Below are 14,450 nucleotides of genomic sequence, written 5' to 3' on the forward strand. Positions count from 1 at the left end.
GTCTGTAGGGGGAAGTAGAATAGAAAGAAATTAAAAATATATATCGAAAACGGATAGAGAAACTGATTAAAAAGTGAAGAAGAGAATCCAACAATCCGTGTGCCCCTTCCCTAATTTATAAAAAGAAAATTATTTTCCTTTGATAGAAATTATTTCTCTTAGATGGAATGAGTTTCTTGATTGGAGCTACGTACTTGTAGATTTCACAAGATAAAGTGTAAATGTATAGCAATCTTCTCCGCTATTTAATCGGCGATTTATTTCAGTATATATATATTTATGCTGATTATCAAACAATCAAGCGGCATAATTGCGCTTTTTTCGCATCAGATCATATTCATGGTCAACACGTTTATCCGCATTGACGCAATTCAATTGCGCAGACAAAATCGAAATTACAAAGAAGTAAAGGCCTTGCAACACTTAAAAGAGAATGGGAATATACAGCATTCGGTAGCTGCGAAAGTGATTCTTCAAATTAGAATCTGATTTTGGAATGGCATCTTGGCACGAAGAAACCTAGTGTTTTATAAGAAATTTTATAAGATCCGCGAGAGATCATTACTGAAAGAACAAATCCAAAATGATTGATACTCCACACTTTTCCCTCACTCCCTCTCTTTTTATCCTTGACTTCACGAGTAACCTTACTTATTCATCTATGGTACCGTCCTTGTTAGAAAATATACAATATATTACGCGCCATTGTATATTACGCGCAAAGAAATTAAGTAAATTAAGTAAATGAATAAATATTTAATAGACTTTGCTTTTACTTTCTGGAATGATATCAGATAATTTTGCAAAATTGATGATGAGTCTTTTCGCGCTGAATGAAGGTCACCTTATATGAACTTATGTAATCAAATACAGGTGTTACAACCTAACAATAGTCCTCGGCAATTTATGCATTTGCATCATAATATGTAGGCCTTGATGTAATCGACGTATCTATAATGCCAACCGAAACTATCGCGTGTATCGTTAAATTCTGAACTTCACGCACGACTATGAATCATTATAAAAATAGAAAAAATATCTACGGTAATGAATTTTAAATTCTAGTGACGTCCAAGTTGCTGTCATACAAATTTTACGGAGACAAAATATTTATATGGAAAAAGTTATGCACAAGTTAGAAAAATTATAAATTATGCCAACGGTACATCATAGATTAATTATAATGATGAACACAAACTGCGAGGATCACAGTGGCTTCGACAATTTCTTTGGAAATTGCATGTAATTAAGAAGTTTTGTAATAAATTGTAGGCAAAAGTTTACCCGATATTAATCCGTGGTGCGCGCAATATACGCGATCGATAATCCGCTTAACGTAATCACGTCTGATGTAACGTTTTAATGGACACGGAGAACCAAATGAAAATTTGCGGTAAAATTGTTGCTGAGGTAATATTAATTATTACCATTATTAAATTACTATGCGCAAAAGCGAATCGGTCATAAGCTGCAAAAATTGTGTGGAACGGCGGCGATTGTGCAACACTCGTAAACGCGTCGTAAATCCATGAATGAACGAGAAGCTTCTCCGAATGCATCAGCTGTTGATTGATGACGTAACCGATGCCTGCATAACCGGCGCATGTGACGTCACGATCTCTCACAGAGGGATGTGTTGGATCACCCTATGTTGTCTCAATTAGAGATCTCCGCGAGTAACTGAAAAACCAACTAAAATAAAGCGTTTGCGTCCTGAAAATGATGAGTAACGGTGAAAGATGCGTCGACGAGCTTAACTCAATTCGTAACATCGTGAAGACCAGCTGAGCAAACTGCTAAGATTTGGAACACGAAGAGGAAACACATTTCTTCCAGAATGCGCTAAAAACGACGAAGAGTGTAATGAATAAACTCAAGGTACAACGGAGTCACACATGACACAATGCAACTGCAGAATTCAATGAAATGAGGACGCAACTGTTCGCAATAGGGCATCCCAAGCGACGTCACTAGGATTCGAAATGCGAAGGCGGCCCTTTCAGATTCGTTCAGGAACGACGAGTTGATAAGGTCGAATGTGTACGACGAGACGCAACAAGATCACTGAAAACACAAGACTAATGCACACGAACGATGACGCAACCGTCGTTTCACGATTTTACGTCGCAAGTGACGTCACTAGGACCTCCAAGACTCCTCTTCGCGAGTCCTGGGGACGACGGGGGACGCAAGCGAAGCCGAGGAGTCGATTCGCCATTGGTGAACAACAGCGGAGTAGTGGTGCAGTCGAGGAGTTTGCGAACGGTCTAACTGGAAAGTGGATCGATAAACTCGCGCCTGCCCCGTCCGGCACTGCCGACACACACGGATGCCCCGTGTGTCCCCAAACTAGTTTTAAGAAGGCGAGCGTGATGCACGATCGCGATCAGTCGCGATGTAACCGCAGCGTGAAACGGCCTCGCACCAGGCCACCGGGTGACCACCATCAGATGCTCGACGTGGGCTGATCTCGCGCCGAAGAACCGATCGGGCACGAAGCCGGCGATCAACGACCTAGTTAGAGTGGACTCGACGGAGGACTCACGTCCTTGGGAACGAGTGCCCGCCGAGACCACGCCTGAGGATCCAGGTACGCGAAAAGAGCCGCAACGTGTTGGTCTGGTGGGACACCTTATAGTGAATAGATACCGTGTCCTTTGTAGAGGCGAGGTTTGCGAATTGCAAGATTTGCCCGGCGAGAGAGTCACGAGACATTAGTAGTTGGCCGGCTTGAGTTGATTTTGGAGCACCGTTGAAATTTTTGTGTCATGAGTAGAGTGTAGCAATTGAAATGGAATGAACGGTTTAAGCTGTAGAAATGTAGGAGAGTTTAATGTGTGGACAGTAATAACGAGTGGAGATGATTGTAGAGCTCGTTAAGACAGCAGGAAGTCTACATTTCGGAGAATGCATTTCGAAATTAATAATCAAAATACATAACTACGATTTTCCGAAATGTGAAATTAAGTACAGAGTTTCCTCCTGACGTTTTAAACGAGTAGATCCGACCGAGCCGAACCCTTCAACTTGCCGTTGCGATTTGTGTGACTTTCGGCCCTTCAGGGCGTTACCTCGTGCGCGCACGATACTGAAGTCGATTGCGAGACAACGTACATAAGCGAAGTAGATAGCTGGCTGTCTCGGATAAGAGCTAGTAGCCGTCGATGATGCGTTATTAAAGTATTCCCGAGGATTCTTTCAGGGTCAGGCCGAATCGGTGAGAGGCTTTCTGGACAGGATTTATACGAGTATGCGTGTCTGCCTCTCGAGGAATGCGTTATCGGCGCGAATCGGTCGCTACCTGTTCGCCGATGATTCAGAAGACGGAGAGAACGCGAAGGACGCGAGATGCAGATAGACGGTGGTCGTGTGTATTCCGTCGTCGAGGCTCCAGCAGCTTGATTGCGCGTAGGTTAAGGTTACGAGAACTCGTGCAATCCGTGCGCGACGCAACGTGCTTTTCAGACCTATCCGCTCTTTCACAATCGGTCGATGCGTGACGCAAGGTGCAGCTGACCAGACAATGAATATCAAATGATTGCGCGGTCGATCGTCGGGCGGCCTCGTCGCGTTCCACGTTGATCTTTATCGATGAAGTATCTTTCTACTGGTCGTCGTGATTAAACTCTTCTTTTATCTTTTCTTTCGGCGAAAAGAAGAAAATTAAGTGTCTTTTGGTTACAATAAATATACTCATTTTAATGAATTTGGTAGAAATTAGTCTTGAGAACCAGATTCTTAATTTTCTCGAATCGTAGGGCGATGAACAGAAGCGAAAAAAGAAGAAACGGAGAAAGGTCCGACGATGTCAAGACCAAAATTCCTGAATTAATTAATTTAATTTTGTTTTGCTACAAAATGAATATCTTTAAAACTGAATCTTGATTTATCGGAAATTATAATTTGACGAGCATCATATCTTCCTTTCTTTCTTTCTACTTTGTAGCATATGGTACGGATTGTTTCAGTGTACCAATGTTGCAGCTAAGATTACGAAAGGAAACGTGGAACACGAAGCAAGGTTGCTTAATCGAATGGCCTTAATCGAGCAGTTTGCAGTTTCAATTTCCGCGCGTAACGTCGCGACGATTGAGCATCGTTATCACGGTTATCGTGACATGTTCAGCGGCGATATCGAAGCGCACTTATGGATGTTAAATATAGATAGCCAAAATCGAAAATCTGTTTGCGCGTTTGCGCAAAAGTCAGTCCGTATTGACGAGGGAATTAATGAGCCGCGATGCCGCAAGTGCTTATTAACACGTCAACCACGTGGACTAACCCACGATTACTATAGTCACTATTATATTATATTAATTACTATAATGAAACGCTCGGCATGAATCGTATCGCGGTGATGCAGCAAGACAAAGTCTGTCATGACGAAACGTGAGTGGGAGGAATCTGAGAACGTGTTACATGTTAATTAAAAGCAAAAACCCGTTCGCGATATTATTTATCTGATCTAGACGCTCGCTCGTAGCGTAATAATTATGCATAAACGCGACGTAATCACAGTATCTTGCAATTGTAATCGACGTGTTTCAGCATTGCCGTTTACACGCGGAAGATTATTTCACGAACGCATTCGCTCCCATACGTTGAGATCGATTATTGTATCTTAGAGCGCGAAGTTGGTTCCTCTCATTGAAAAATTCAGAACTAGATCACCAATTCACAACATTCAACACGGTATGTTTCCCACGAATGGAACTCGAGTCTTCTCCTATCTCTGGCAGAGAGTCTATAGACAAGTCTGCGACTCACCGATTTATTATAACACTACGTGCTCCACTAAGCTCGCGATTGCATTAAAATGACGATTGTTTGGCAGTGGTCCACCGCAGTAAGAGGCTGCCTACCTTCCTCGACTGGCACCGGCACCGTTGGATGATCCATATTTCGATTTTCGACATGACTAACAGCGTCTACTGAGCGAATCTAATCGACGATCAAGAGGAGAGAAAACGAGTAAAAGAGAGAGAGGGAGAGATAACACGAGACTCCCCTCGCGGCGATTACGTAATTTGCATTGTTTGTGTCCTGAAATATAACTGTCTGGTCGGCGAGAGTGCGAACGCTAGCGCGCTTACGCGAGCCTTATCATTCTCAAAGGAGAATGGCTATATATTCGCGGCAGCGAGTGTCACGCAGCCCTCAGTAGGAAGATGATAGAGGGCCAGGTGCATCAACATCCGGTACGAGTGCCGCCCGACAAGCCACAGCATGACCAGACGAGTGCCGTCAAGTTCGAAAAGTACGTCTGATATCGTTATGCATTTTTCGGGGGACGTGCGAAAATCCCTCCGAACGGGAAGTTCAACGAAATGATCGAGCGAATTGAGTGAAAAGTAACAGCGTCGATCGCGTCGTTATTTCGCGGTGCGTTCTCGGTTCCGATGTTCGAGTGCCGAGGTGAACAGTGTCCATGGCATGGAATCGTGATCGAAATCACGCGGCAGGATTATTTAATTGTGGAATCAGCATGCACGACAGTTGATCGTACGCTTCTTATGCACTGATCCTTACATCGCTTAACAACACAGCTTTTGTCTTTATCTTGCACTTTTTTCTTATCGCTAAAGCACACGCTAATCGTCACGATCAAGTGACTTTAACCTTTCATTTGAGGAATGATTCGCGGCGATTATCTATGAGCAACGAAGATTGGGACGGATTCTTTTTTAAAAGTATAAATTCATTTCTTTATTGTATATCATAATAAAATACCGTTGAATTATAATCGATATTGCTTATATATAATTTATACTACATGATTATCGTGTGTGATCATCCGTGAATCTTCTTTAATTAATAACTAAAAATCTACGTAGTTACTTGCAAAATGATACAAAACTTTTAATTCCACCTAATCTACATGAGACATGGGACACTTCGTGCCATTATCCTGTATAAAAAAGACTGTTTTTTAATTTATACTGACTACCTCTTAGATTATTTTTTACGACTCTTGTACATTAGATATTTATCCCTTTCCTCCCAAATGAATGACGTTTGCTTTAGTCCTGTTTCAAGATACCATAACGCTTTAAGCTTATCGCTTGCTGACGATCATAGCCCAAGGGTTAATGAGACTCTCACGCAACGACATTCTCATTTCTTGCTACCAGCTCTTAGAAGCTCTCTGCGAGTCGGTAACGCCGATGTCAACGTGTCAGCGAAAATCTCCTTTCTGTCGGCAGTGAACAATGTAAGGAGCCTCTGCTTCCGGAGAAGCAGAACTCCGCCAGGATGACACCGACCGATGGCCGCTCGCGAACCACCTCCGAGTCAAACACCACTACCAACGGACAAGCCGGTCAAGCGAACTCTATCGGGCACGCTGATGAGTGTCTCGAGGTGACCATCTTCGACGACGCCACTGACGGCGGTCGGCTGCCGGATGTCGTCGCCGAGAGCAAGATTTACGGCGTGACCGAGGATGAGCCGCTCGAGTCGTACTTGGCGATCACCATCCAAGTCTTTATACCTTTCCTCATCGCCGGCTTAGGCATGGTGGGCGCTGGATTAGTCCTCGACCTGGTTCAAGTACGATCGACTCACCCTCGTGCCACTGAAATATTTCATGAGAAACACGATCGATCGATTTTGTGGAAATGTTGATGCGGGTCATGCCGGGTGATTCAGCGACACGCGACAGCTGATTGTGTTCTTTGATATAGGACGGTTGCTCGACTTTTTATATAATGTCAAGCGTTCACGGCAGATTCTCCAATTAATATCAATTCTTTAATTAGTATTGTCTTCTTCGTAGTGAGAGCTTCACAAATTAAGAATATTACATTAATTAAGTCAACATCAGAAATTATATATTTAACTTCATAGTTCACATTTCCTGACAATTTTTTTTTCAGTAAACTTTAGGCCAGCATATGGTTTTTATTAGCCCATTTGATATGATTAGAAATATTAATTTTTTTCGAGCAATCAGTGAATTCTCTCCGTCTGTACATTGTCTGTAATAAAAGTCTGTACATTGAAATCATTTGCGGTAGTAGACTCTTTCTGCGCCCGATTTATTTCGTCTGTATTTAATTATGCGTGTTTTTCTTAAAGAAGATCGATTTTAAATTAACTCAGTAGAATCTGTTTCATTTTGTCAGCAATCTTTCATGCTCGTTTACAGCATTGGGTAGTCTTCGAGAAAGTCAACGAACTCATGATCTTGGTGCCGGCACTTCTGGGACTAAAGGGTAATTTGGAAATGACCCTGGCGTCGCGTCTTTCTACTCAAGCGAATCTCGGTCACATGGACATGCCGAGAGAGCAATGGCACATGATTGTTGGGAATCTCGTATTAATACAGGTAAGAAAAATCATGACTCTCGTCGTATTCAAAGATGAATCAATTATTTTCGTTAGTTTAGTTGTAGAAACTTTGATCCTCTGCGACCTTTGCGCGATGATTGTTTGTAATATTCATATTTTTCATCCCACGATAAATCACATCGCAATTGCACAAGAAAATATAATTTAAAGACTACAGTAACCGCGTTAATAGTCGGACCCTATTTAAAATATATATAAAATCCCTATATAAAATATTTATTATCGGGAAAATAACAATATACGGTCTTGGTAAACAGGCGCGTGTCATTATTGTCGGTTTCATACTTTGACCTTTCACTGTCAAATTTACCCCTTTTATTGACTTAAAAATGTTTGGATTAATTTTTGTTACTTAATAACTTAATGAGATTTGCCCACCCTCTCTATTATAAATAAGCTATTCCAATAGTAACAGCTTATGTCTGACTATTAAGATCGAATATTACTATCCTCTCGACAATAAATATTATTGATCGACTGCCAGACTTCTGCACGGCGAGTCTTAAGAATATTCTTCTCCGTATTTTTAGTTATTTCATTGCAAACCTCGCGTGATGTGACGGCGACCTTAAGTACGGAATGACACAGATCATCACTCATCTATCGAATACACGTGCATGTATACTTTATTCCACCAAGTGGAAAGATTCTTTTCTTTTGTTCTTTTTCACATCGAGCTGTGTGCAGACACGCTCTTGACAGAGTTTCCTCAGATTTAGCTTCAGACTTTACCGTCGCGAAACTGGTTCTAACTAGATGTTCCATATTAAACGCCGATATTTACCACTTATCATTCAAAGGAGCCGTAACTTAATTCCGTCGAGTACAATGGCGAGACGTGTATTGGTTCAATCCGACGCCGTTTATTTTTCTTCTGAAACTTTTGCTCTCAGCTATACGGCTTTCCGACGCTTCGTAGAGAAGCGCGCGCGCGCAATTGCCGCGTCTTGTTTAACGAGCACTGCAACTAGGCGACGTACAGCGCGCGCGCGTACTCGCGGAAAAATCTCACCGCTGTTAATCATCCGCGTGTCTTATCATCTCCTACATCGTAAATATATCCGCGGCTGTCGCACGTTACCTATTTCTTTTTTTTAAGTTCAAGTTCAACTACGCGAATTTCTACTCGGTTAAATTGGCGGACGCGAGTAATCTGGCGAATCCGCCGAGCGTAAGCGACGGGCGATGTGATTACTGTAATCCGCGGATTTCGAGACAAATCGTCCCGTCGCTCGCTAATCACGAAACGATCGTCGTTGTTAATACTTCCTGGAATTTGCGAGTTGTCAGAGAATACAACGATACGCCGCGGCAATTTGACCCGTGGTTAGCGGTTAATTGTGAAACGAGCCGGCGGGACAATTCTGGGAAAACAAGTAACGTTTTTCCTAGCTGCTCGATTTAGCAATTGAGCTACGCGCTCCGGCCGTCTTATCATTGGCGCCACGATTTTATTTTATTATGTGTTTAACGCTGACGGTAGGCGGCCTTCGGCAAGTCGACTGTTTGCCGTACGATCTTTTGTGCATATGCGCGTGGTACACGCCTGATTACTTCACAAAACATCGCGCGATAAATGAATCGGGCACTGCACGAAGTCTCTCGAAGGGATAAGCCACGCTTGAAATTTTCTCATAAAATCTGAGGAATCTCGACTTTTTGATTTTTGACATCAGAAGAGCTAGGAAATGCATGTCCAAAATGTTTGCAAAACAAAAAGATGTATCCAAAAAATGACAATCGAATGAGCACACCTTTTTAAAATACTTCTTTTCTTTCGCCCAATCAATAAATAAATAACCGTAAAATTAATGTGATAAAATAATAAGGAAATGTAAGTTAAAAAGGAAGGTTGTGCGTCACATCAATTTTACGATTATTTATTAATTGTTAGAGCAAAAAGAAAGTGTTCAGAATACTTTTGGGACTTAATCGATTGTGTCATTTCATGAATATATCTTTTTACTTAGATGTACTATTCCATTTGTACTTCATCAGTAAAACGTTTATTGGAAGAATTATGAAGGAATCAGTAGAAGGACATAATCTTATCTTCTTCACGCGATTTTTCTTCACACGTCGACAGAAATAAGTTACACGGAGTTAAAAGTTAAAAGTCCTGATCTTCCGCAGTGTCAAGCGATAGTGGTGGGCTTTCTGGGCTCCGTTGTGGCGATCGTGATGGGAGCGTTTCGTAACGGCACGGTATCCCTGGATCACGCGTATCTGCTGTGCGCCAGCAGCCTGGTCACCGCGTCTCTCGCTTCCTTCGTTTTGGGCCTTATTACCGCGGGCGTCATCGTCTTCTCCCGTCATTGTCATATCAACCCGGACAACGTGGCTACACCGATAGCCGCCAGCCTCGGCGACATCACTTCGTTGGCTCTTCTCTCATGGATCTCCACCATACTCTACGAGTCAATAGACAAGCAGGACTGGGTGGCACCCCTCGTCATAGCTTGTTACGTCCTCGTCACACCCCTCTGGGTGTGGATCGCCAAGAGGAACAAATATACCAACGATGTGCTCTACTTCGGCTGGACGCCAGTCATGGTAGCCATGTTGATAAGCAGGTAAAGGAAACTCTTCGATCATATATATATATCTCTCTCCCTCTCCTTCTCCCTCTTTTTCTCTCTTTCTCTCTCTCTCTCTCGATCCGGGTCGCGAAACGTGTATAAATAATGCATCGCAAATGAAAGATTTATTATTAGACCATATGCGTATCGTATCTCAAGCGAGACTTTCGAGTTGCGTGTAATACGAGAGATTTCCCACAGCTGTGGTGGTCTTATATTGGAGTTCATGGTGTCACGCTTCGAGAATCTGACGGTATTCCAACCGGTCATCAACGGTGTAGGCGGAAATCTCGTAGCTGTCCAGGCTAGCAGGATATCCACGGCGCTTCACAAGCAAGCAGAACTCGGCACACTTCTAATTCCGCCAGGTCACACGCATCCCGTCATCTTCATCACACCTATCGCCAACTTCTTCGGGAAAGGTATCCTCTTGTGTTTTATCGATTTCCCGAGAAAGCCAAGGAATTACCTCTGTTTTTTTCTCTTCTTTTTTTCACGATCAGAATTATCTCTTATCGTCGTATTTTTTTCCTTTTCTCAGGTATGCACGCCAGAACGACGAGAGTCCTGATGGCGATGGTGATACCGGGTCACATTATCTTCATTTACTTGATTAATTATATGAAGGACGGCGATACGTCGATGACACCGCTCTTCGTCTTCGTTTACCTATGCGCGGCAATGCTCCAAGTCGCGGCGCTCCTCTATATCGCCTATATAATGATCCATTGGATGTGGAAGCGGAAGATCGATCCCGACAACTCGGCGATCCCGTACCTGACCGCGATGGGTGACTTGCTCGGGATCAGTTTGCTCGCGATTGCCTTCCAATTTCTGTACCTGGTTGGAGATCAAGATTTTGACGCGCCCATCACGCCTTGACCGTAGTAAGACTAATTTCTATGTGACTATGAGCATGGTTGTCAACGATAATGGTAATTACACGCGTCTGCTATCATTTGTATTTTTAATTACGGTATTTCTCTGTCCACACGGTCAAAACCATGTTCATAGAGTAACTTCAACACTTATGATATTAATTATACATTATCGTGATATTAATAATTGATACAATTACGTCGAGACCGAAGAGAAAAATTATTTAAACGGTAATATGATTGCAGATAATTTTTCTTCCAACTGCATGTGTGTGTGTGTGTGTTAAATGAAAATATAATTTTACAGATTAATTATTTAATATTGACTATATATTATTGCAATTATTATTATTATTGTTATATGACGTTGAAAATATCGACTGATCGTGTCTTGCTTAATGTCGCTGGAAAACTTAGTCTCACTATGATTTTTTACAGGTAGTCACAAATTGTAGCGTTTTTCGGCAAGCGAGTCGCGCAAAAGCTGAAATCGGACCGAATGGGCATTCCTACGAGGCTGTGGTCGTCTGAAAGTATACTCCAGCGAATCAATCTTCGATCTGCCAGTTCGCCGGCGAATCTAACGGACGGTCGGTCGCAAGAGTGACTGCCGCCGCCTCACTATCGCGAGAACCGGCCGTACTATTTTCCTAAGAAGCCTGCGAGAGAGACAGAGAAGCCGTTATCCATGTGGGTGTCCCGACACTCGACAATTGACGAATTCTTGACGAACGCAAGCGGAACTTCAAAGATCCAGCACGACGATAAACAAAAGCGATGGATCGTTAATGCCTTGTCAGTCGAGTGGGCGTACTCAGGTTTTAATTAGCTACTAATGTATCAAGAAGATAAAGATTGATGTGCGTTTCGGTAGCACATGGAGCAAATTTGCCTAGAGATCGCAGGTGTCTCGATAGATATGGAAATTTTCCAAGCATTTAATCTTATCATCGAAATTCAAAAGCCTAACGTACGAGAATAATTAATTTCTTCTTTAAGGCTAACGCGAATCAAGATAATAATATTGGATCTTGAATTACTTTGAAGTGACGGCGATAACTTTACAATTGTTTCGGCGATATATTTGGCGAAATATCTTCCAAGCGTAACTCAAAGCCTAAGGAATCGTTAATTTCACAGAGCCGAGTAATTCTTAAGGTGCGGTAAAAACACCCAAAATTTTTCGCTGCAACACGAATGAAAATTGAGGCGGAAATTTTCCTATTTTTTAAAAGCTGTGTCAATGAAGAGAGCGATTTCTTATACAGCTTCGTGAACTATCATTCATCGGGCTCAGAGGGAATTCCGGCTCTTCCACGGAGCATGCGTGAAAGTGTCAGGGAGATGAGGAAGAGTACGTGTAGTTGTAATACCAACGCGTATGTGTCTTCGAATAGTTGCCTTCGTATACGACGAAATTTAGATAGGTATTAGAAGCTGCCACGCGACCTATTTTTGGAAGCTTTAGGTGCTCTCGGATTTGCTCGATCTTCAAGTGCAGACTCAGCGTGTAAACTCCTGCCGTGACTCGTGCGGCGCATTCAATCGGAATTTAGTCTTCCTCTTTCCACTAACTAGCTCTAAATTCCTTTCTTCATTTTCCGAGCTAGTCATCGAAAGGGATTAGCAGAAAGCGTCTCGACTTTAAAGAATGTGTGTGATCGTCCGGAGAATTATTTATTAAACAAAGATTGCCGAACATGCAAAGAAAAACGAATCATGGTAAATTCGAGAGCCAGCAAGACGCAGAATCTCGTGTGACAGAGCGATCGATGACTTCACGTTCACACTATAGCGCTATCATTTAGATTCCAGAATCACGAGTACATCTTCCAAAGTTTCACGCGCGGATTAGATATTTTGCGGATGTATCGTGATACTATATTGAAAGGGTCGCAATTAGACGAAAGATATACGCGCGACACAGACACGCGATAATCGCGAGCTTAGTGTCCAAAGTCGACGTAGAGATCGAGATATAAAAGAAAGATATAAAAGAAATAATTAATTAAAATTTTGCTGGATTCAAGTCACGTTTAGAAGTATCGTTAGCCAAATAGCGAATTTCGATTGCAAAGAGCGAACAAGGATGAACCTTGGCGAAATCGTGCACGACTCAGTAGTATCGCTTCGAGGAGGCAACGATCAGTGGCATTTAACGAAGTTGAAACGTGCATTTAGTTAACGTCTCGTTGTGATCAGTCAATATGCGAATAATTTTATTCACCCTGACGTAATTGCGAACGTGTGTACACACTGCGTACACGTTTTTGTGTTCAAAGAGAAAGAGGGGGGGGAGATGAGAGAGACAGGGAAGGAGAGAGACTTTTTTTAACGTTGACGACGATACTTCGGCCGAAATTAGTTTCGCTCGATACATCTGTCGGCTTGCGGTAGCACATTGTATAATACGTGAATTAGGATATTCCGTAGGACAAGAGGCGTCCTCATATTCCCGTGTACATATTATTGTATAGCGCATTACCTATAGAGGCGTCGCATGTCGAAGACTAATATTTAGTCTTCGCGGTAAGGAGAAGGATTTTTACATCCGAGTCGATATCGCCTTTCGGCACATACTCTCTCAGTATTATCGCTTTGCTATTGCTACTGGAATTGCAGTGCGACTACAAATAGCAAATATATCCGGTTCCGCCGAGAGAACAGCCGACACGCGCTTCCCTAACACGCGTGTTTTGAGGCGAAAACTGCGTTCAATATCGAGACCCGATCGAGATAGCACAAAATATGTTTAGTCAGAGGAGGAAATTACGGGATACGATGAATTTTGGGGTTGCATCAGCGATCAATAACTGTGCATAAATTCGTCCGACGTTCACGCTGTCGAGATATTTTTCACTCGCATTGAAGATCTGATACGCGGTAGTGTTGCTTCACGATGCTTTTATCAATGCGACAGAAAGAGCGTCGCAGAATTACGTAAGATCCGAAAATGCACTCACTCGCACTTACATTTCCGAACGTGAGTTCTTTTAAATTGCGTGCATATATACTTTATTGTACGATCGAACGTTTTTAATGGTTTTCACTGAGTTTTTCACACTCGTGACTGTCAGGCGAACGTTTCACAAAGCGATGTTTCCTTTCTCTTGTTTTCTTTATATGCATGCGTTTGTTAATTCTTACGAGTGTAATGATTGTAGTAACGAGAAGAAATGTGCTATAAATACGCAGACAATAATATGCAATCTGAGGACGGATATATAAAAGTATTTTGTATGTAAAGTTGGGCGAGTATATAGGATCCACTGTACAAACCAACTTTTACAAATAAAAAAGCGGAAACGATATATTTTAATCGTTTTATTTGTGTGCAACACATTTGTGTAATGGTTGAGGATATCTCAGAGAATGATGCTGCCACTCGATCGCCAGACCGTAAACACTCTCATCTCGACATAATAATTTCACGAAACATAGTCACTTGAAGAAAATTGTCTATAGCCTAATATAGCGTTTGCACCGTAAGCTAGAACGACGTACGTGCAGACAATAATATAAGCGGCGAGAAGAAAAAGAAATATTTTGTATACAGTATCGTGTTATAAAACGTGCGTCTTGTAAACGCGAATTTAGAACTCGATAACGGTTCTGAGAGATCGTGCAGTGTTCCGAAATATGT

At 42.3% G+C, this 14,450-nt stretch overlaps 1 protein-coding gene across 12 annotated transcripts in view; it reads left to right on the plus strand.

Annotated features, from left to right (window-relative positions):
- Positions 1-14,118, plus strand: part of LOC116843583 (solute carrier family 41 member 1-like) — a 23,215-nt gene extending 9,097 nt beyond the window's left edge. For 4 of the 12 annotated variants that reach the window (XM_032814056.1, XM_032814055.1, XM_032814066.1 and 1 more), the window contains 6 exons: positions 6,204-6,549; positions 7,148-7,327; positions 9,484-9,923; positions 10,131-10,351; positions 10,471-10,816; positions 11,246-14,118. In XM_032814056.1, the coding sequence (XP_032669947.1) occupies positions 6,204-6,549; positions 7,148-7,327; positions 9,484-9,923; positions 10,131-10,351; positions 10,471-10,811 (1,528 nt within the window). In that variant the 3' untranslated portion in view covers positions 10,812-10,816; positions 11,246-14,118. The other 8 variants (XM_032814062.1, XM_032814058.1, XM_032814059.1 and 5 more) reach the window with 6 other exon arrangements.
- Positions 14,119-14,450: the final 332 nt, after the last annotated feature.

Source organism: Odontomachus brunneus, unplaced genomic scaffold, assembly GCF_010583005.1.
Source record: "Odontomachus brunneus isolate Ranch 3 - 2012 unplaced genomic scaffold, Obru_v1 Obru_scaffold_034, whole genome shotgun sequence".
NCBI classification, from domain to species: domain Eukaryota; kingdom Metazoa; phylum Arthropoda; class Insecta; order Hymenoptera; family Formicidae; genus Odontomachus; species Odontomachus brunneus.